Source organism: Lonchura striata, chromosome 4A (assembly GCF_050655825.1).
Source record: "Lonchura striata isolate lonStrDom1 chromosome 4A, ASM5065582v1, whole genome shotgun sequence".
Classification (NCBI taxonomy): Eukaryota; Metazoa; Chordata; class Aves; order Passeriformes; family Estrildidae; genus Lonchura; species Lonchura striata.
This window is the reverse complement of record NC_140742.1, coordinates 6,220,759-6,240,563: the sequence shown is the minus strand read 5'-3', so window position 1 is coordinate 6,240,563 and position 19,805 is coordinate 6,220,759. Positions and strand designations below refer to the sequence as shown.

The 19,805-nt window shown below is 53.1% G+C and overlaps 2 protein-coding genes across 3 annotated transcripts in view; one reads left to right on the top strand and one right to left on the bottom strand.

Annotated features, from left to right (window-relative positions):
- OPHN1 (oligophrenin 1) overlaps positions 1–13,077 on the bottom strand; it is a 49,661-nt gene extending 36,584 nt beyond the window's left edge. For both annotated transcript variants that reach the window (XM_021548405.4, XM_085570738.1), the window contains exon 1: positions 12,822–13,077. In XM_021548405.4, the coding sequence (XP_021404080.1) occupies positions 12,822–12,975 (154 nt within the window). In that variant the 5' untranslated portion in view covers positions 12,976–13,077. The remainder of the gene's footprint in view (positions 1–12,821) is intronic.
- Positions 13,078–13,362: 285 nt separating this feature from the next.
- On the top strand, positions 13,363–19,491 carry YIPF6 (Yip1 domain family member 6). Its single transcript, XM_021548349.3, has 7 exons — positions 13,363–13,427; positions 14,701–14,829; positions 15,364–15,442; positions 15,792–15,834; positions 16,503–16,628; positions 16,731–16,888; positions 17,527–19,491. Exons 1-7 carry the CDS (start codon positions 13,389–13,391, stop codon positions 17,643–17,645), a joined length of 693 nt encoding a protein of 230 aa, XP_021404024.2. The 5' UTR covers positions 13,363–13,388; the 3' UTR covers positions 17,646–19,491.
- Positions 19,492–19,805: the final 314 nt, after the last annotated feature.

Genomic DNA, 19,805 nt, shown 5'->3' with positions numbered 1-19,805 from the left:
CCTGTTTTTCCTGTCCCCAGGTCAGGAGCTCCTGACCCTCCCCAGGGTCCCTGGGCAGGCAGGCGTGGGGGCACTGCTGGGTCCCACTGCAGGCTCAGAGTGCAGTCCCTGCTCCTCCCTGAAAAGCCTCGTTCAGCAGCTCCCTCCGATGGGTCAAACCTTTGCTCCTGAATGGGCAGATTCAGGCCTGAATGTCGCTATTTAGCCCCAGCTGCCAGGGGCTGGAGCACGTAAATGGGTGAACTCTCGCACAGAACGATGTCATTGACTTGATGGAAAACCTCGGCAAATAATTCCCCCTCAGTCCCCCAGTGCTCGCTCAGGCCAGGCCGGAGGCTCATTCAGCCCTCGCTCAGGGGAATCTTTGTTCCTCCCCTGCAAATCCTCGTCACCATCACCGTCCCTGACGCTGCTGTGGCCCCCTCCAGCCCCTCCCCTGCTGCTGGTCGCAGGTGATTTTCAATCCCTCCCTGCAAACACCTCTCCCAGCCCAGTCCTTGAGCCCCTCTGAAAGCAGCAGCACCCCTAGCCAGCATCCTCTCTCCGTCTGTCTGTCTGTCCCCACCATGGGAGCTGGCTGGGGGCAGGTGACAAGGCACCACAGCTCCAGTGTACCCGTGAGCTGGGAGCACAGCAGCACACGCAGGTCCCATGGGTGGTACCTGGCAGGGACAGAGGGTCTCTGTGTGCCATGTGTCCCCGTCAGCCCAGGGGAGAAGGAGGGAGAGAGGGAGGGGAGTGAAAGCCTGCACCACATGTGCTTGGCGGGCTCTGGAGGAGCTCTTGATGGAAACCAGGCTTCTCCAGACCAACACAGCTTGACTCCCACACGGAGCGAGCCTTGGCTGAACATCAGCTCCTGACAGAGCTCCTGTGTGCATGCACAGGACAGCATCACTGCTGCTGCTGCTGCGGTGCTGCCACAGCCCTGGGTGTGACAGGGACACCCCATCAGGCAGGGCAGGGGGGCTGGGGAGAAAGGGATAAGCCATGGCCACAGGAAAGAGGCTTGACCACAGGAAGGAACCAGCAGGAAAAGATGTGCTGTGGAAAAATGAGGCTCCATCCCACACTGGGAGAGATAAGTCTGTATTCTCCCTTGTTTTAACTGTCGGAAATGTTTTCCCCCCATACAAACACTCCGTTGCCAAAGGCTGCTGCTCTGCACCCCCAGAGCCTGGCAGGAGGGAGAGGCAGCTGCAGGGCCTGTCCTGCTCCCCCAGAACCAGGACCCAAGGATCAAGGAATAGTGTCATGCTCCAAGCTGGAATATTCCTGCGAACAGCACACCAAGGCTCAGCACCACCCCAAGGACCCTGCCTGCTCAGCCTGTTTCCATGGAAACACACCAAAATGAATTTGATGAGGAGTCCTGAAGGGCTCCTCTCCCTTCCAGCATCAGGAAGCAATGCCAAATTTCACCATTTGTGGTTACAATAATTTAGCAGTCAAAATGAAGCTCCATCCCTGCCCAGAGCTGCCCCAGCCAGGCTGCAGGGCAGGAGTGGGGAGCACCAGTGCCAGTCGTGCCAGCCTCAGGAGGCACACAGGGAACTCAGGGCTGGTTTTATGTGTAGATAAACACACCTTCAGAACCAGCAGCTCTGGAAGGATGTGCCTCACAGCTTGCTCAGTGAGGACCTATGATTCTTATTTTAACCTTTGACAGCAACCACAGGTAACCAAAAACCACAAACATAAAAGTGCTGCTACCGCTGCAAAAGCCACAGGTCTCTGACAAAACTCAAATGAGGCTGTGATGCTGCTTTTTCCTCCAGTGCTTAGAATTTAAACCAGAAGGAAACCATCACCACAGAAGAGAACCATGGGGGAACAGGGTGAGCAGACACAGCCAGAGAATGGGGCACAGAGGTGCTGCCTGAGGGTCTGCAATGCTCCAGGTGTCACAGGTGCATATCCTTAATTAGCTTCACTAATTGCAACCCAGAGGTCACAGTCTGTGTGACTGCAATGGTCCTCTGTTCCCAAGAGAGGAAACGGTGCCCCTGAGCACATGGAAATAGAAGTGGCTGTGACAACCAAGCAGTGACAGCTATGGGGACCAGCAGGATCTCTGAGCCAGGACAGGAGGGCCCTGCCTGGGCTGCCTCATTTAACACCACAGGGGACACAATGGGACATTGGGTGTTACACAGGTACAAAAAGCAGCCTGATTTTTATAAATAAACACTTTGAAAACCAACAGAACATCCCCAGCTGTGCAGGAGAGTAGGTGTGGAAGGTACACATCACACTGGCCAGAGTCAGGCTGCCAGCACCCTCAGCCCCGTTATCCACACCCAAACAGGCCTTGTTTACATGACATTCATTGGCTCTGCAGCAGCTGGTATACACAGCACCACCCTGCTTCTTCCTAGGAAACAGCCAGGTGGGAATTGCTGCTCCTCCAGAAGCTAAGGGGCAGAGCAAGCAGTGGGTTCAGCAGCCCTTTGGCTAATCCCCATCACACGCTGCTCCCAGGGAGCAAATTAAAAAGGAAAAAACAAAATAAAAATACCGCCCCTCGACCTCATCATCTTTGCAATCATTGGCCAGTGACACTTTCAGTGCAAAGCCAACCCTGAGTTTAATCTGATCCAGCTGAAGGCATGAATAGCTGAGCAGTGATAGGGCTGCAGCATCCCTGCCCTGTTCCTGGGAAGGGACAGGATGTCCCAGCCCACCACGGAAGGTGGGAAGTGATTTTCACTGGTCTCTCTGTCTGCATCTACGCATGGGCAGCTCGGGGAAGTGCAGCCAGCAGAGATTTCCATGGGGGAAAAGCAATTCCTGAGGTTCTGCATCCGCCCGACCCACAGATTGCAGTGCCAGAGCAACTCAGTCACAGCTTCAGCAACCCATGAATAAAACCCATAAGGAATCAACAGGGAAAACAAGGCCCAGGTTTGATTGTGGCAATGCAAATAACCAGAGCAAAGCTAAGCAGGAGCTCCATCTTTGCATTTTGCTTTCTTCTTCTCCAGATTGAAAACAGAACTATCAAAGCTGGCCACACACTTTCCTTTCAAATAAGCAAACAAAAGACAACAAAAGTTCATTCTACCCTTAAACAAGGCATTTTAAGACAGAGATTGTCAGGTTGGGATCTTAACCCTGGAAATCCACTTTTGTCAGGAAAACGTTGCAAGACCCTGACCCACAGCAGCTGAGGACACACCTACACTTCCTACCAATGGTCCCTATGGATGATTTTCTCCTCCCTGATGGAGAGCTGTGCACAACATTCAGCATGAGAAATTCCACTTTTCCCAGCATGCAGAGAGAGAGCCGTGATTCCTAGGGGGAAAATAATGTCCCCATTGTTACCAACTCCGGCCAAAGAATTCCCCAGGGAGTTGCATCACTAAGGACATGGAGCTGATCACCATCACCACCCTGAGGAGGAGGTTCTGGATACAGTACCCCACCCACTGCTTCCTGGGAATTTTCCGTCCTTGCAGCAGAGTTTTAGGAGCCAGCACACAAAGTAAGTGGCCAAGGGGCCAGACTGTGCTCCAAGGTGTTGTTTTTACACTGTGTGTACTACCTGCATGAAGTCCCCAGTCTCTGTCCCACAAAAATACCTCAGCCTGGAAAGCCATGAGCTCCCTCTGATGAGCCCAGATGTGCCATCAGGGTCAGGAGTAACGAGCCCTGACTCATGGAACACTCCCAGATACTCTACAGATCCTCAAACACAGAAACATGTTAATTTTCTCAGATGAGGATAAAAATGTAACCTTCCAGTTAGCCTTCTAGGTAGTCCCAAATCCACACAGGATCCTGCAAGGAATGCAGCCCTGTTGGTGCTGCACAGAGGAGAGATGCTCACCAGGAGGGAATTACAGAGCCCAGGACAGGCAGTGCCTGGCATTGACCCAGGGCGAGCCGTCCGCAAGTGCCCCTGAAGGCTCTGTGGGGACTCAGAAATCCTGACACATTGGACAAAGGCCATTTTTCCCACACTGACACGGGTTTTCCACTTGCCAGGAGTAAGTGGCTAGCATGAACTGCTAAAAATAGCTTGCTATATTTAGCTGTGCTTTACAAATCTCCTGTGAAGGAATTTACTGGATGTCTCACACTGTCACACATTTACCTCTCCTAATCAGCCCTTCATTGACTGAGCTGTTCATAAGCTGCTGCTTCTCTTTCACAGCCAGTCCAGCCCAGGCTCCAGGCAGGAGGGCTGTGCTCCCAGTAAAAAGACATTTCTCAGTAACTCTCCCCAACCAGTGACTTCTTGCTCTGCAAGCTGGTTATCTGCCCTCTGGACCATCACTTCCACTCACACATCCCCCTCCCACTCTCCCCCCATCCTCCACAGTTTCTGTTTTCTGTCCTAAACTTCAATCTTTTATTCTCATTAATTCTTCTCCTTGCCCAGCCAGCCTCGTGGGAAGTGCCCAAACGAGCTTGACAGGCTTATTTTCTTATTTACTATTAAATTAAATACCCAAGGACCAGACAGCAAGGGTTTACACTCATCATATAATTCTCACGCCTGCTTAATCTCCCTCATTGCCTGAAGGAATCCGGCTCTGCCAAACCTGCCGTGCTCCAGATGAGCTGGCAAAGGTTACGAGGCTGCACCCTGAAGCTCAACGCATTAAACACACAGAGGGGCTCTTTCCTGGGTGCCTGGAGCACAAGGAGATCATGGGTCTCCTCATCAACAGCTTGGAAGTTTGGCAACATATCAGCGCAAAACCCCAACTGAAACAAAGCAACCAAGCAACACTGGAAGAACAACAAAGTTTTGGGGTATATTGGTCTGTTTTGGAGGAAACTGGGAGTGAGTGATGTGGGATACAGCTTCTGGGAGAAGGATGCATTCTCACCCTCCCTTGGATTAAGTTATCCAGCATCTTCTTCCCAAGACCTCCACAGTGACAGATCCATTGCTCAGGAAGAGAATCGTGCAGCAGAGCCACACTTCAAAGCAATGTCATGGAGCACACCATTCTCCCAGTGACACTCACTGGCTTGCACTGATTTCCTAGCAAGCAGCACTCCAGACTGTATGTTTAATATTTTTATAATGGACAGTGTGTTGGATTAATTTTTTTAAATGATTTTTGCTTCTGCAAGACAAGGGTAGCACAGGATGCTGCAGCACAGCCTCCTGCCTGGCCCAGCTCAGCCAGGACACCCCTGCTCTCCCCACAGCAGCAAAATTCATGCTGGCATCAGCATTTCCCTTAGAGCTCCTCAGGATGAGCCATGGGTAAAACTGCACTTTGGAAGCCTGAACTTCTCAGAGATTAGTTTTTTTCCCCTTTGCCATTTTGCTGGCCTTTCAAATCAACCTTGCAGCCCTGCAAAGCTGGAGGAGTTGCTTCAACAAAACTGGAAAGAGACACAGGGCAGCCAGCCCAGAACACGTGGCCAACTGAAATGGAAGTTAAGAAAAGATGAGCTGCCTTAGAAATCAGCAAAAATGGTGAAATGCACAGTAAGAAATAATGCAACTGTTTTTTAAACAAATGCTCCTGGGGTCGCAGAGGCAGAGAAGAGTCACAAAGGATGAAACGCCATCACAGTTCTTTGGTTCACCACAGATCAAGCCCAGCCATGGGGCTGGTGCTGCCACACCTGCAGGAATTTCAGAGCAGCTGGTGTCCCAATCCAACTGGCAGCACAGCAGGGAATTGCTCAGCACTGCTCTGGAGTGCAATGAACCCGAGCATAGGAGGGACAGCCATAGCTGGGGGACAGTGCCCAGCCCTGTGGGCACCGTGCTGCTGCTGGAAGTGGTGGGCAGCTCCTGGGCTGGGCAGCCAGTGGCTCCCAAACCCCGCACGGGAGGCTCCGAGGGCAGCAGCACTCAGCTGCTTTCCTGAGAACTCCCAGCACAGAGGTGCTGGATGCCTGCCCCTGCAGCAGGGATGGCCAGGTGAGTCCTGGTGATGGTGCTGCCAGGTGATCCCTGGGGATGGCAGCGCCGGGTGAGCTGTGGCTGTGGCAGCCGGGTGATACTTTGGGGCTGGAAGCAGGGTGAGGCTGGCAGGTGGCTCTGGCTGCTGCACCTATGTATACACCTGTCTGCATCACTGTCCCACAGAAGGCAGTCACCACCTTTGGAATATCAGCCTGGGGACATGTCCTCGGGCTGGGGAATGAAGGACAGGCTCTTTGAAAAAGAAAAATACACAGAGCTGAGCCAGGGAAAACAAATGTATTTTGCCCTCCCTTGGGAGGAGGGAGCTGTCAGGGAGGGGCAGCTTTCCCAGGGGCATCAGGAGAGCGAGGGCAGAGCTGCAGAAATGCCTGCAGTGCTGCAGGCCTCTGGGAGCAGCCGAGCAGGCTCCTGGCACGGTGCTCTGGCGTGAGCAGCAGGAGAGGGTGTGCTCCAAGATCCCGCTGCACAGGCAGGACGGACACAGGGAAAACAAACACGAAAACAACGGACTCTTATCCGGGCAGAGCACGAGCAATCCCCACGGAGACGTCTCATGATCTGCAGAGCCCTCACACGCGTCTCCCTGCAGCCGCCCTTCCCAGGCAGGACAGGCTCCGACGGGCCAGGGAGCACCGATGATTTCAGAGTTTTTGCCTTCGATAAGGGCTGGGCAGGGGCCAGCTGAGTCACACAGCACGCCAGGGAGGGATCGCTCTCCAGCGATCTGAATTGCCTTGGTGCGGGGAGGAACGTGCATCCCTCCGGATCCAGGCTGGGAGATGATGCCACTGTGGACATGGCACACTGGCAGACTCCTTGGCACCGTCAACCTGCCTGGCACTGGGGCAGCCTGACTGCAGAGCACACTCAGGGGGCTTTGCCAAGAGATACCCCACCTCTGGGCACCTCTGCAAGGACCTGGGGTCTGTGCTTCCACATCAAAGGGTCCCCGATGCTCTGCAAGTCTCCAGTTCATCCTGTGGTGGAACAGGAACAGATTGTGTCCCTTGTTCTCCATTCTCACAACTACAAGGTTTAGTAACATAAATAAATCTATTCCTGTTTTAAACATCCCCAGGATCTTCAAAATCAGACTTGGCTGGAGGAAAAGGCTAAAAAGGAGTGAGATCAGACTGACAGAGCAACTGACTTCTGGGCTGTATTTATATTTATAGACTTTATCTCAGGCCATTCTGCTGCTCTTATCATCACTTGAACAACTCATGACCCCACATTCACCTGCACAGAGAATTCAGTGACAAGAAAAGACACAGGGCCCATGTTTGAATGTTCCCTAGGAGAAAGCAGCCAGCACGGCCTGGGATCACTGCTCCCAGTGTAGCAGCTCAGCCAGTGGCACTGAAAAGGCTGCGAGACACAACACAGGCCAGTGTGGACAATGCACCATCCCCAGAACAGAAACAACAGGGTTCCAGAAGCTTTCTCATTCACACGTGTCAGATCCTCAGACAGAAGCTTTATGTGTTTGGAAGATTCATTTATTGCTGAGTAAGGAAAAATAACTGCTGCCTCCTGAACTTCTCCAGCAGTTCCAAAGCTGCTGCATTTTGGTGCTCGATACCTGTAAATAGTGCTGATTGTTCACCAGAGTTTTTTTCTATGAACCCACAGTTCTCCAAACCTCTGTGTTCCTGCCAGGCAGTGCCACGCAGCCCCCACAGCAGCACCTGCCCCTTTGGCCCTGGAGAATGGCCTGACCTGGCACTGCAGGCCCTCTCTGCAGCCCAGATCCATGGCTGGGCAGCCAGGGATCAGTGCCAGAGCCACGCTGTGTGGGCAGGAGGATGCAGTATGGCCAGGATGTGCCACAGGTGTCAGGCTGCACGCTGCAGCAGAACAGAGCGAGCACAGCACTGTCACTCCACAGAGCCAGGCTGGCACCCAGCAGGACAGAAAAGTCTGGGGGCAAGCATGGGATGCCACATCTGTAGTTTCCAGTGTGCCACCAACAGCATTGAGAATAAAATATTCCAACAGTACCTCAAGTAAAAAGCCAGAAAAGCTGAGTCTTCATACAGTGACTCAAGAGGAAACTCTTAGGTCAGCAGCAGTGCTGCTGTGAGCCGTGGGCTGTGAGACACACAGAACATGGATAACACCCACATCCTCCCAGGGAAGGAGCCAGAAAACACAGTAGAAGATGGATGAAAAGCTCCCTGAATGCCTCATGTGCAGCACAAGAAAAAATATCCTTAAACACATGAAAACGATTTTGCCTCTTCTCCTGGCCCCTTGTGCTGCTGTATGCAGGCGAGTCCTCGGGAAGCATATCTGAGCTGGAAAAAGCCATCACAGAATATTGCTCACTGGTTTGTTTAAGCTGTGCCAAGGCTGGTCCAGAGCCCTCCCACCAGCCCCTGAGCTGGCAGGGACAGGGCTGGCTTCCTGCTGTTCCAGCCACCCCTGCCCACATTCCTGCCCTGGGCTTCCTAAAACAAACCAAGGCCTGGGCACACCTGGGCATGGATGGAGCAGCTGTAACCAGCAGGAGCCTGTGGCTCCCAGGGGGGAGGCTGGGGAGCTCAGGACCTCAGCAGGGAGGGAGCAAGGGACAAGGAGCCAGGCCTGGGGACATCATGGCACGGCCAAACCCTCCTCTGCCCAGCCTGGCACCTCAGCCACCAGCAAAGCAAATCCAACAGCAACAACTGCCCAGCCAGAGAGCTGCTCCAGGGGCAGCAAAAGCCAGAAAACACATCCCTGAGCCCCAGAGCAGGGGGTGGGATCTGCCTTGCAGCTGGATCTGGTAGATCCTGTGCTGGCCCCTCTCTCTCCTGCCTGCACTGAGGATACGGCTCTGGCGCTGGGAGTGAGCTGGCTTTTGGGTTTTTTTCTGCTATTGTGTTTTAATGTCTGGTTAAAGCATGTCTGGTTTAGATTTGCACCAACTGGGGCCCTAGTCCTGTGCTCAGAGCTCAAAGCCCAGGAGTGGGAGCTGCTTCATCAGCAGCTGTTGCTGCAGAGACCCCTGTGCCCAGCTGTGCTGAGGATGCCTGCAGGGCACAGATGCTCCCAGGGAGAGTGGGGCTCTGGCTATGCCTGTGATGTCTTTTGAGACAGAGCTGAGAAGTCAGGAGACAATTCTACAAGCTACCAGCAGTAACTGGTGCCCTTACTGGCTGACATCCACAGCAAGGATGGGGAAGACCAGCAAGGAGCCAACAAGTACAAGAGATCTGTGAAGAGAGATGTATCTTCCAGCAGGTCATTCTCCCTCTACTCCATACTGTCTCATGGCTAAGCTGTCTTTGTGGGACAGGACATTGTCACTGGAGCTTTGCCTCCCAGCAAAGCTCATCCTTTCTAGAGACCTGCAGCCTCTCCTGGTGTGGGATAGACTCTTTCTTCTTCCACATTTTCTACAGGAGCTTTAGAGTTGTTTGGACACAGTCCCCAGAATCTGGGTGTAACATACTGCAGGAACAGACTCCATTGTCCCCACAGCCCTCCCATGAACCAGGACATGGGGTTCTGGGGAACTGGGCAGACAGGCCACTCTGGGTGGCTTCAATCCCATTAAAATAACCTGTTCCAAGGCCACACTTCTTCCCACACACCACAGCATTAAACCCCCAGGCACCACATCCAACGACAGCACAGAAACCTGTCCAGAACAGGTCTGCCAGGCTGGGGGACACAAGAGTTCCCTGAGGAGACACACCAATTCCCACACACAGTGCTGCAGGACCTGAGTGGGGGATGATGATGATGATGATGATGATGATGATGATGATGATGATGATGATGATGGTGGGACCTTTCCTGGATGTCCAAGGAACCCCATTCATGGAGAAAAGCTCACACAGTCCTTACACATTCCTTTGTCACATCATCCCTCAGGATGAAGTGCTCGCAGTACCTGGGGAGGCTGGGAACTGCCAGCAGAGTCTGGCACTCTGCAGAGCTCCATGCTGGACAGAAATCAAGTGCAAACCACAAACACAACATTTGCATGGGAACTCACAGCTCTTTGAGCTTCAAAGCACAATTTTCACCATCACAGCACTCACAGGTACTAATGAGAAAAGCCTCCCTCTGACATTTCTCCAACTCCATTTGATATTTAATTGGGAGAGAAGATCAAAGACCAGGGGAAATAGGTGATTTTGCATTATCATATACACAGCAGAGCATAGCGAGCAGGAGAGATTAAAGAAATCCACACTGAAGTACAGAAAGAAACTGCAGTAATGCAGCCATTCTTACAGCCACAGTGATGCCATGGAGTCACAACTTCTGACAGCCCAGTGGCCCAGAGCATGTGCCCTGAGCAAGGCTCCTCTGTCACACCAGTGCTGGCCATGGCGAGCTCTGGGCATGGCTGAGCTGCTGTTGGAGCTGAATCCCCAGTGCCCACATCAGATCCTGATCCTGGCCAGCCCAAGGGGATGGGCATGAAGGGACAGACACCTCCCAGTCCTTCTCCCTGCCTGACCAGGGACAGGCCACGGTGGTCTCAGCACTGCCACTAGAATGTGTGGGACCAGCACGGTCACTTGGCACTGCCAGTGATTCTCCATACTGCTGGCACGAAAAATAAGGGACACAGTCAACTTCACAACAAAAATAATTTCCATTTCTGACTCAAAGTATTATTTTCTATTATTGGCTTTCACACCCAAGACTGTTACAAATGAATGAAATATTATTCTCTGCTTTAGTCAGTTTAATTCCCCGCTTGGCAGTTCCGAATACTTTGTCCCCTTGTGGTGTCCCACGTAGCTGTGGCTACTCAGCTGTTGGGGGGTGTCAGTCCACAAGAGAAAGTGCCACACTCAAAGGCTGCACTGCTAGGGCTGTGGCTGCAGGAGGACCCTCCCCAGGATATGGTGGGCTGCAGGCCCCTGGAAGAGCTTCACCCCTGGAATTTTATTTGTTCCAGCTGGTGACATAGTTGGGTGGAGGGAATGGAACTAGTTTCCCTTAATCCATGAAAGGCTAAAGGAGTTTAAAGCCCCCTAAAGCACCCTCCTCATTCAGGTAACCTGGCCTTGAACACTCCCAGGGATGAGGCAGCCACAGCTGCTCTGGGCACTCTCTGCCAGGGCCTCACCACCCTCACAGGGAAGAATTCCTCCACATTATCCCACCTAACTCTGCTCTCTTTCAGTTTGAAGCCATTTCCCATTATCCTGTTACTCCATCCCTCGTCCAATGTCTCCACCTTTCTTGTGAGCCCCTTCAGGTACTTCACCCTCTATCCTCATTGGATCTCACCCTCCTGATGGGACCACCACCACTTTTGCATCCCAGCAGCTGAGGGCACCTCCATCCCACCCTGTCAAGGGGCACAGAGGGACTGCCAGGCGTGGCTGTCCGAGTGGACATTGGGATCTGCCAGCTGCCCATGGTGAGGCCATGGCCAGTGAGTGCCCATGATTCCCACTCACAGCTCCACATGGATAGGATTCAGAGATATATCTATGTTTTTAAGTTATCTGTTAACTAAACAGAGGAAGCTGATGGAAGCTCAGGCAGGATTAGCCCCAGCACCTCCCTGGCAGCCCGCTGGATCAGATACAAAAACACCCACAGCATTTCAGGCAAAAAATCCTCAGCCCTGGGGGTTCTCAGTGTTGTCTGGGTGTGCTCTGCTTTCTTCTGCTTCTGCCCTTCCTCCCTGGCCAGTCTCCCTGGGCCGGGTCTGCTGACCCAGCAAAATCCCTCACATCCCTGTGCACTACAAACACTGAAAAGGGAAATGGTTTTGAACAAAGTGATGAAGAAAAGCATTTCCATTAGCAAGCGGGTTTGTTTTAATCCCTCTGATTTCCATTTTGTTGGTTTGGTTTTTTTTGGTTTTTTTTTTTTTGGCCCTGGCCTGTGCAGAGATGTGGGTTTTTGTAGGCACGTTAGGTCTCACAGCCCTGTGACATTGGCAGTTTCAGTCACACCAGCTTTTGTCTCTGCTGCTTCCAGATGGGCAAACATGGGCTATTCCAGCCACGGCCTCGATAACAAGGAAGCTCTGAATTATTCTGAACAAAAGGGCAGCAGCTAAACCTATTAACACCAACTGAAACCAACCAGCTGGCAGGAAAACCGTGTGTGACCAGTGTGGATTGTCTGTGTCCCTCCACTGCCCCCATGGATGCTCTGCTGGCCTGGGCCTGGATTCTTCTGCATCGACAGCAGCAGAGAATCATGGAATCATCTGGATTGGAAAAGACCTTTAGGATCATGGAGTCCAGGAAGGGATGGGAGATGACACAAGGAAGGTGTGTATGGAGGTGTATCCACAAAGGTGGGGAGGGAAGACAAATCTAAGCAGTCAGAAGGTCACTGTCAAACACCTGGGACTTGGTGGTTTCAGGTGACACAACCTGGCCCAGGTGCTCTGGTGATCTGTCAGCACTTCTCAGCCGGCGACACCCGCAAAGTCAACACTGAAATCGACGTTTCATTGGGAAAAACGCTCACCGTGATTTGAAGAATGACAGAACACCGACAACAAAAGGACTCCCAGCAGGGCGCTGCGGGGCCGCTCTCACGCTCACGGTGCCGCCCCAGGGTGACGGGAGGACCGCGGATGAACCCGCCCCGCTCCCCGCGGCTCGGGGGATGCCGAATAACGGAGCGCCTTCCCCGAGCGGGGGGCACCGGCCCCAGACGAGCCGATCGATGCTGGGAAGGCTCGGCCGGTCCCGCCGCCGGTGTCAACCCAGCGGGACGGGGATCCGCGGACAGCAGCGGGTGGCCCCGGGGGTGGCACCGCAGGGACAGGGACAGGGACAGGGACAGGGACAAGCCGGGGGTGGCGGGCGCCGCCCGGGGAACGCCAGCCCTGCCCGGAGCGCTGCGGGACGCCGGCCCCGAGCGGCTCCGGCGCGGGGCGATGCCCAGGGAACGGGACACACCGCGGGGAGCCCTGCCCGGACCCCCGCCCCGGCCCGCTCACCGCGGATGGCGGCGATGAGCGCGTTGCCGTCCTTGATCACCTCCTTGATGAACTTGTTGGTGCGCTCCAGCTCCTGCTCGTAGCACTTGAGGCGCTCTCGGAAGTCGGGGCTGTCCAGGTAGCAGTCGCTGAACTCCAGCGGCGGGTGCCCCATGGCCGCGGCTCGGCCGCGCTGCGCCTACGGAGCGCTGCCGCCGCCGCCGCCGCCGCCCCGGGCGCCCCGCGCCGCCGGCATCCCGCGGGCCCGCCCCGCCCGCCCGGCCCCGCCCGCCGCTCCCCGCCCGAGCGACCCCCGCCAGCCCGCCCGCCGCGCTTCCGGCCGCGCCGCTGCCGCCGGGAGGTGTAGTCCGGGATGAGCCGCCCCCAGCTCGGCCCGGCCCGGCCCGGCCCGGCCCGGCCGCCCCGCGCGGTGCGGGACGCGCGCCCCGCTCCGCCCGCCGCGCTCCGGGCGCTGCCAGCGCGCCCCCTGCCGGCGGGGCGGCGCCGCGCGCGTTGCCATGGACGCGGCGGCGCGTGACGCGCGGCGCGCGGCGGTGACGGCGCGGCCACGTCGGCCGGGCGGGCAAGATGGCGGCGGCGGAGGGGAGCGGGGCCGGCGGGAGCCTGGTGAGTGCGGCCGGGGCAGCCGCGGGAGCCAGAACCATAAACCACAGACACAGCCGAGGGGAGGCCGGCCTGCGGGCGGGCCTCCCTCTCTCCCTGGGCAGGGCCGGGCAGTCCGGCAGGTGTCCAGCGGGGTCTGGAGGCCTGGGCGGGCGGCGGCTCGTCCGAAGGGGGCCGAGGACAGGGTGAGGAAGGTGACAGGAAAGGGGACAAGGCCGGGCACAGGGCAGGGGGCAGAGGGGCCCTGGGGCGTGACAGTGACACCGCTGCAGAGCCTGATCCAGGGCCAGCACACTCACTGCATTGACCACATCATCCTGCGCAAAACTACAATTCCTGAGGATTTCCTAACAGAAAGAGACTGCACTTGCCTGACCTCAGAGAGTAGAATGTAGGCGACAAAAAGAAAAGCAAATGAATGTAGACTCTGATTTGCATCGCTACTTTCCCCAATTTGGGACTCCAGCTATGGGCTGTCCCAGGTGGACTCCTTTGTGGTGGTGCACAGAGATGGCACTTTCAGAAGTGAATGAGTGGGGAAGATGTGATGGCACAGCCCTTATGGGCAACCAGCTGCCACCACTGCTTAGCCAAACCAGCACCATGATTGTTGTATACGGGAACTTGGCGTACGTGGATGGAGTTTTTTGATTTGAAAATAAAACTTACTGCTGTGGTGGCAATCATGGGATGTTGTGAAATGCTGCTGTGAAGGGGAGAGAAAAATTGAATGTTGGGGAAAAGAAATCAAGTGTGGGGTACTGGCAGGTCCTCAGACTACCCTGCTGGGGAGCCTCCCACCGTGCCCGCCGTGCCCCGCCTGGCAGTGTTTGCCGTAGAACCGGTCGGGCTGTGCCTTTGCCTTCGCCTCCGGGCACCCGGGAGCTTTCCTCGAGGAAAACCTGGTATCTGTGCAGCCTCACCGTGTGCCTGGGGGTGTCCCTGCAGCTCCTCGGGGCTGTTAATGTTAAATGTTAATGTGAATTTTAAATGCGGGTGGTGTGGTTGTGCAGCCCTCAAGCACCACCTCCCTTAAAACACAGTTTTTTACTTATTCCAGTTAGTGCTGGCGGAGCAGAGCGCAGAGGGTGGGTTCTGGGGGTGGCAGGGGACAGGCTCACACACACCTGCTGACATCGGGCAGCACAGCCTGGCCCTGCTGCAGAACATTTATCCGTTGTATCCCTGAATCCTCAGCAGCTCTGTCCGGCCCCAGCCCATCTGAAGTGCACACGAGCATGTTTGTGTTTGTTCCTAAAGCTTTGTACCCGTTCAGTTCCCAGGTCTGGCAGATGTGTCGATATCCCAGGATATTCCAGTGGAAGGGGAGATCACTGTCCCTGTGGGATCTCATTCTCCTGATGAGGATTACTCCACACTGGATGAGCCAGTCAAGGACACAATTGTGAGTCTGAGCCTGTGGCTGGGGTAAAACTCAGGTTTTCTGGTGGTTTTGGCAGCTGTTGTGCAAAACCTGTGTTTTTGCACAGCTCTGCTCAACCTGTGCTTCAGCGGGGATTGATTTAGAACTCATCACGTTAAACAAAACGGGTCAAAAAGTGTCTGAATTGTGGCTCAAAGTTTCTCTGTGATCCTGAAATCAATGTGAGGGCAGAGGCCTCAGTGGGAGCTTGTGAGAAACTACTGACTGAAGGTATTTTTCATTTATTCTCTTTTCCTAGAGGAGCAAACAGTTGTTGGTTATATTCTGGTGTTATTAAAAGATACAGTATTGTGGTTGTTAAAGAAAAGGATGGTATGCTGTGGTTGTTAAGAAATGTAGGAAAAGCAGTCATTGTTTGTTGCAGAAGGTGCTGCAGAGCTTGTTGGGTTGGATCCTCTTCTGATTTGCCATCCGTGTTCCTTCTGTCTCTTTGCTTTAGCTGGGAGCTGTAATTCTTGTGAGGGGATAAATGAAAGTGTTTTGTGTTTGTTTCAGATGAGGGACCTGAAGGCTGTTGGGAAGAAGTTTGTCCATGTCATGTATCCCAGGAAGAGCAGTGCCCTCCTCAGGGACTGTACGTGCTGGGGCCTTGCTGACCTCCAGGGGAGAGGCAGGATCCAGGGGATGGGGATTCAGGAGGGCTGAACATCCTGAGCAGCAGAGCTGACAGCTGGGCTGTCCCCAGGGCTCTATGGCAGGGTGGTGTGGGCCAGGATGGGTGGGACTGGGAGCTGTAGCAGCTGCTGGGTCTTGAATTAATTTTATTAAAAATTGTGGTGTAAGATGCTGAATAAGGCAATTGTAAAGCAGTGAGATGTGGCAAATGGCACCTTGAGAGTTGGGAAAGGGGCTCTGTCACTGCCAGGAGAGGGGCACTGAGATGGTTCTGTGACTTTTGTGATGTGTTTTCCCTCTTCCTGCAGGGGATCTCTGGGGCCCATTGGTGCTGTGTGTCTCCCTGGCTCTGTGAGTATTCCAAGGCAATTTGGAGTTTTGTAGCCCAGTGCATGAGGGAAATGAAACGTTAAAAATTACTAATTAATGTGTTAAGATCAATTTCATCTCATCCCTCTCTGATGGAACCCCGATTTTGGGGTTCTCTTGGTTGGGTTCTCTGATAAAATGTGTTTGTGACACTTCAAGCCCACTAGCACCTTCCGTCCCTACACTTAAGGATGAACTCTTCCCAGTCCCTTGGCCCAGGAATGGTTTTACTGAAGGTGTCTTAGGTGTCCTGGTTCAGCTGTGGTGCCTGCATTCCGTAATTATTCCAGGGTTTCTCTGAGGCTGGTTTGTTCAATCACACACTACTCTGCTGCTTTGAGAGGTACCAAAACTTTGGTACTTTAATTTCCATCTCAGCCTGTTGTCCATGGCTTGATTTCCTTCTGAGTGCTTTCACAGCCCTCAAAACAGGGAAAATTAAATCACCTCAGTTGAGCCACAACCATTTTCCTTACCTCTGCAAAACTGAAACATAAAATGGATGAAAAACTATGGGCCTGCAGCATAACTGGGGATCAGTGTTGGGGCTCCTGCTCTGGCACCTACTTCGGTCTGGGAAAACTCCACCAGTGCTGATGCCTCCATCTGCCTGTTCCCCACCAGCTGTTTCTCCCTGTTCCCCACTCCAGGATGCTGCAGGGTGGCTCTGCAGACAGCAAGGATGACGGAGGGCCCCAGTTTGCCGAGGTCTTTGTCATCATCTGGTTTGGGGCCGTTGTCATCACGCTCAACTCGAAGCTCCTGGGAGGCACCATGTGAGTGCGGGTGTGTTCCGTGGAGGCTCACTCACTCCTGTGCACTGAGCTCTGCCCTGCCTGGCCTGACTGCTGTTTCCCTGTTGCTGTCTCCCTGTGCAGCTCCTTCTTCCAGAGCCTGTGTGTGCTGGGGTACTGCGTGATGCCGCTGACCGTGGCCATGCTGGTGTGCAGGCTGGTGCTGCTGGCGGGCGCGGGCACCGTCAGCTTCATCATCCGCCTCATCGTGGTGGGGGCCATGTTCGCCTGGTCCACCTTGGGTGAGTCCCTGACGTGTGCCTGTGCTTGGGGAGCTGCATCCCTGTGCATTCCCCGAGGCAGAACCTAGGGGTGCTCTAGTCTAGGGTGGCCCTGGGCTGCTGAAGGGCTGTAGAAATAGTTCTTCCAGTCCTTGAGCTGGCAGAGGTTCAGCCTCTGTCTCTGCTCCTGGTGATTTCCATGGTCATATGCAAATTGCCTTGGGCAGCAGGATAGTGATTTAGTATTAAACTCTGTGAAACTGTTTGGTGGTTTATTCTATGATTAAGTTACAAATACTATTAAAAATGCCAATTTTATAGAGATACATTTGCATGATTTCTCCTGCTCTTTATCTGTCAGTCTGGCTTTCATTGTACAGTGATAATCAGTATATATGGCCAGGCTGGTTGGGGCTTGGAGCAACCTGGGCTAGTGGAAGGTGTTCCTGCCTGTGGCAGGAGGTGGAATATCCCTTCCAAGACAAACCATGCTGTGATTCCATGATTCTGTGATTTGTCATTCTGTATGATAGAGGAAGTTTGGTGATTACAGCCCATTGGTTTGAGCAGTAGTTTTATTTTCAACACAGCTGCAGTGCAGATCCTCACTGTGAGGGGGCTGTGAGGGTTCCTGCTTCACAGGTTTTGTGTCTCTGCAGCATCCACGGCGTTCCTGGCGGACAGCCAGCCCCCCAACCGCAAGGCCCTCGTCGTGTACCCCATCTTCCTCTTCTACTTCGTCATCAGCTGGATGATCCTGACCTTCACCCCCCAGTGAGCACCATCCCGAGGGACTGCTACACAGATGGACTTTCTCATGGACGCTGCAGTGAATCCTTGGCTTTATCTCTTTCTAATTTATATATAGGGATATTGTAAAAAGGCAGGTTGTGGGATAAAGCCAGAGAGCTGCAAAAAGTGCTCATTTGTGTGTCCCTCTTTGTGAAAGATACCGAGGTCCAGCTGCTGAGGGGTTTATTTAGCTCTGTTCTGTACTGGTGTTAAATAAACAGTGCTCACTGGGACAGGGATTGTTCCATCTGAGGAGAGAATGGGAAATCCTGGATTTTCAAGCTGCTGGGACATGAAGTTTTTGCACGACTTGGCAGATTTCCTGCCCGTGCTTGGATCCTCACTGAAGATAAAAATGCCTTATCAAACCATAGAACTTCACTGCAATGATGTCTGGAGAGGAAAGAGATGTGTCTGACTCCTTGTCATTCCATTCTAGACTGGTGGGATGCGCACCCAGGGCATCGTGGGACTGGGGCTTTCCCAGGAAAGGAGAGTTCAGTCAAAACTCAGCTGGGTCCTTTTGCAGGGCCTTGGAGCTGGTGGCAGGGAGTTGCTTTTGCCCATATCCATGTGCTGTGTGTGTCCATCCCTTCGTGTGGCAGGAAAAAGGTTCCAGCTTGGTGCCTTCATCACTGCCTCCGTGAGGGGACTTGGGACTCACTGCAAGTTACAGACCTGTGACCAGAGGGAACAAAGCTCAGAGTCCTGCAGAAATGCTGAGACTGCTTTGTAGCAAAGACTGGGCTCTCACTCTGCGTTTGGGAGGTGAAAATTCCTTGGAAAGTACATGAATGTGTATGTATGAAAAAACAATGGGTTCTATGCAGAAAGTTGAGGTTTTGCTGCACAGGCTGTTTGGGTCTGAAAAAATACCAGGGCTTGGGCCCCAAAGTGTTAAAACAGCTTGAAGGAAAAGAAGTAAATGGTACTAGAAGTGTTGGTTGCTCTGAAGCAGGATGTGAATTCTGCTCTCACCTGCCTCTGTGTGACTGTTCCTTTGGTTGTTCATGGGGACAGGAAAGAAATGTGTGCAAATGTACATGTTGTTCCCTTGTACTTCCCATGAGATGTCAGACACTTGTTCTGTGGGTTGTTTTGTGGGGTTTTAATTTTGCTTAATACTTTAATAAAGGGGAGGGGGCTCCACCAGTCACTGCAGGTTCATTGTGTACCTCTCCTGGGTACAGATATGCAAGAGTCAGGTGTATTTTGGCACAGACATTGGGAGCTGGGACTTGCTTTTGGAAACTACAGAAACGATTCCTGTTGTCTGTTGTTCTCAGTCATTAATCCATGAAATGTCTGGGGTTAAAAAGCTGCTGTAAAATGTCTTTTTTCCTACATTTGTGCAGACAGATCGAAACTGAGGTCTGTGGGTTCTGCTGAGGTGTGAATATGCCTAATTTCTAGTTACATGTGCAAGAATAGTCTGTGCTGTAGACACTGGCGCTGGGTGGGAGTTGGGATGGAAATTGCTGAATTTCAGATTAAAAGTGCATTTTTGCATTTGTGGATAATGAGCTGCTGTGTGTGGCAGGGCCTGGCTATGGCACCAGGGGGCTGGATGGTGGTTCACAGACATGAGAACCATGGAAAAGGGAATTTTTAAGCTTCCATTAAATTATTGCTGGTATGGAATGTGTTTTTTCTTTTAAGTGTGCAGTTTTTCATTCAATTAAATGTTAGTTCAGCTTTTTGAAGCTGAAAAGAAGTATTCAAGGGAAATGGATGGTCATGCTGTTGATGGCTATGATGGGATTCTTTGAGCCAAATCTTCCTGTCCTACAAGAATTTAACCACACTTTCAAATAAATCCTTGATTCTCTCTGGGTCTTGTGACTTGAGCTGCTCTTTTATCTGAAGGATAATTGGAGTGGCATTTAATTGATCCAGTAATATTTTCAAATTTTTTTTGCATGACTTCAGAAAGTCAAAAAGCCCAAACTGGGGTTTGTTCCTCACTCACCCCTGTGGGTCCTGCAGAGCCCCTGGTGTGACAGAACCACATGGGCACATTCAACACAACCAAACCATTTTGGTTCAGGGAAACAAAATGCCTCGAGCTTGTTTGATACTTGCAGATGCTGGAATTAATGCAACTGTTTGATCGTCCTTTAAAGTGCTGGTGTCACCTTTGGGTGCT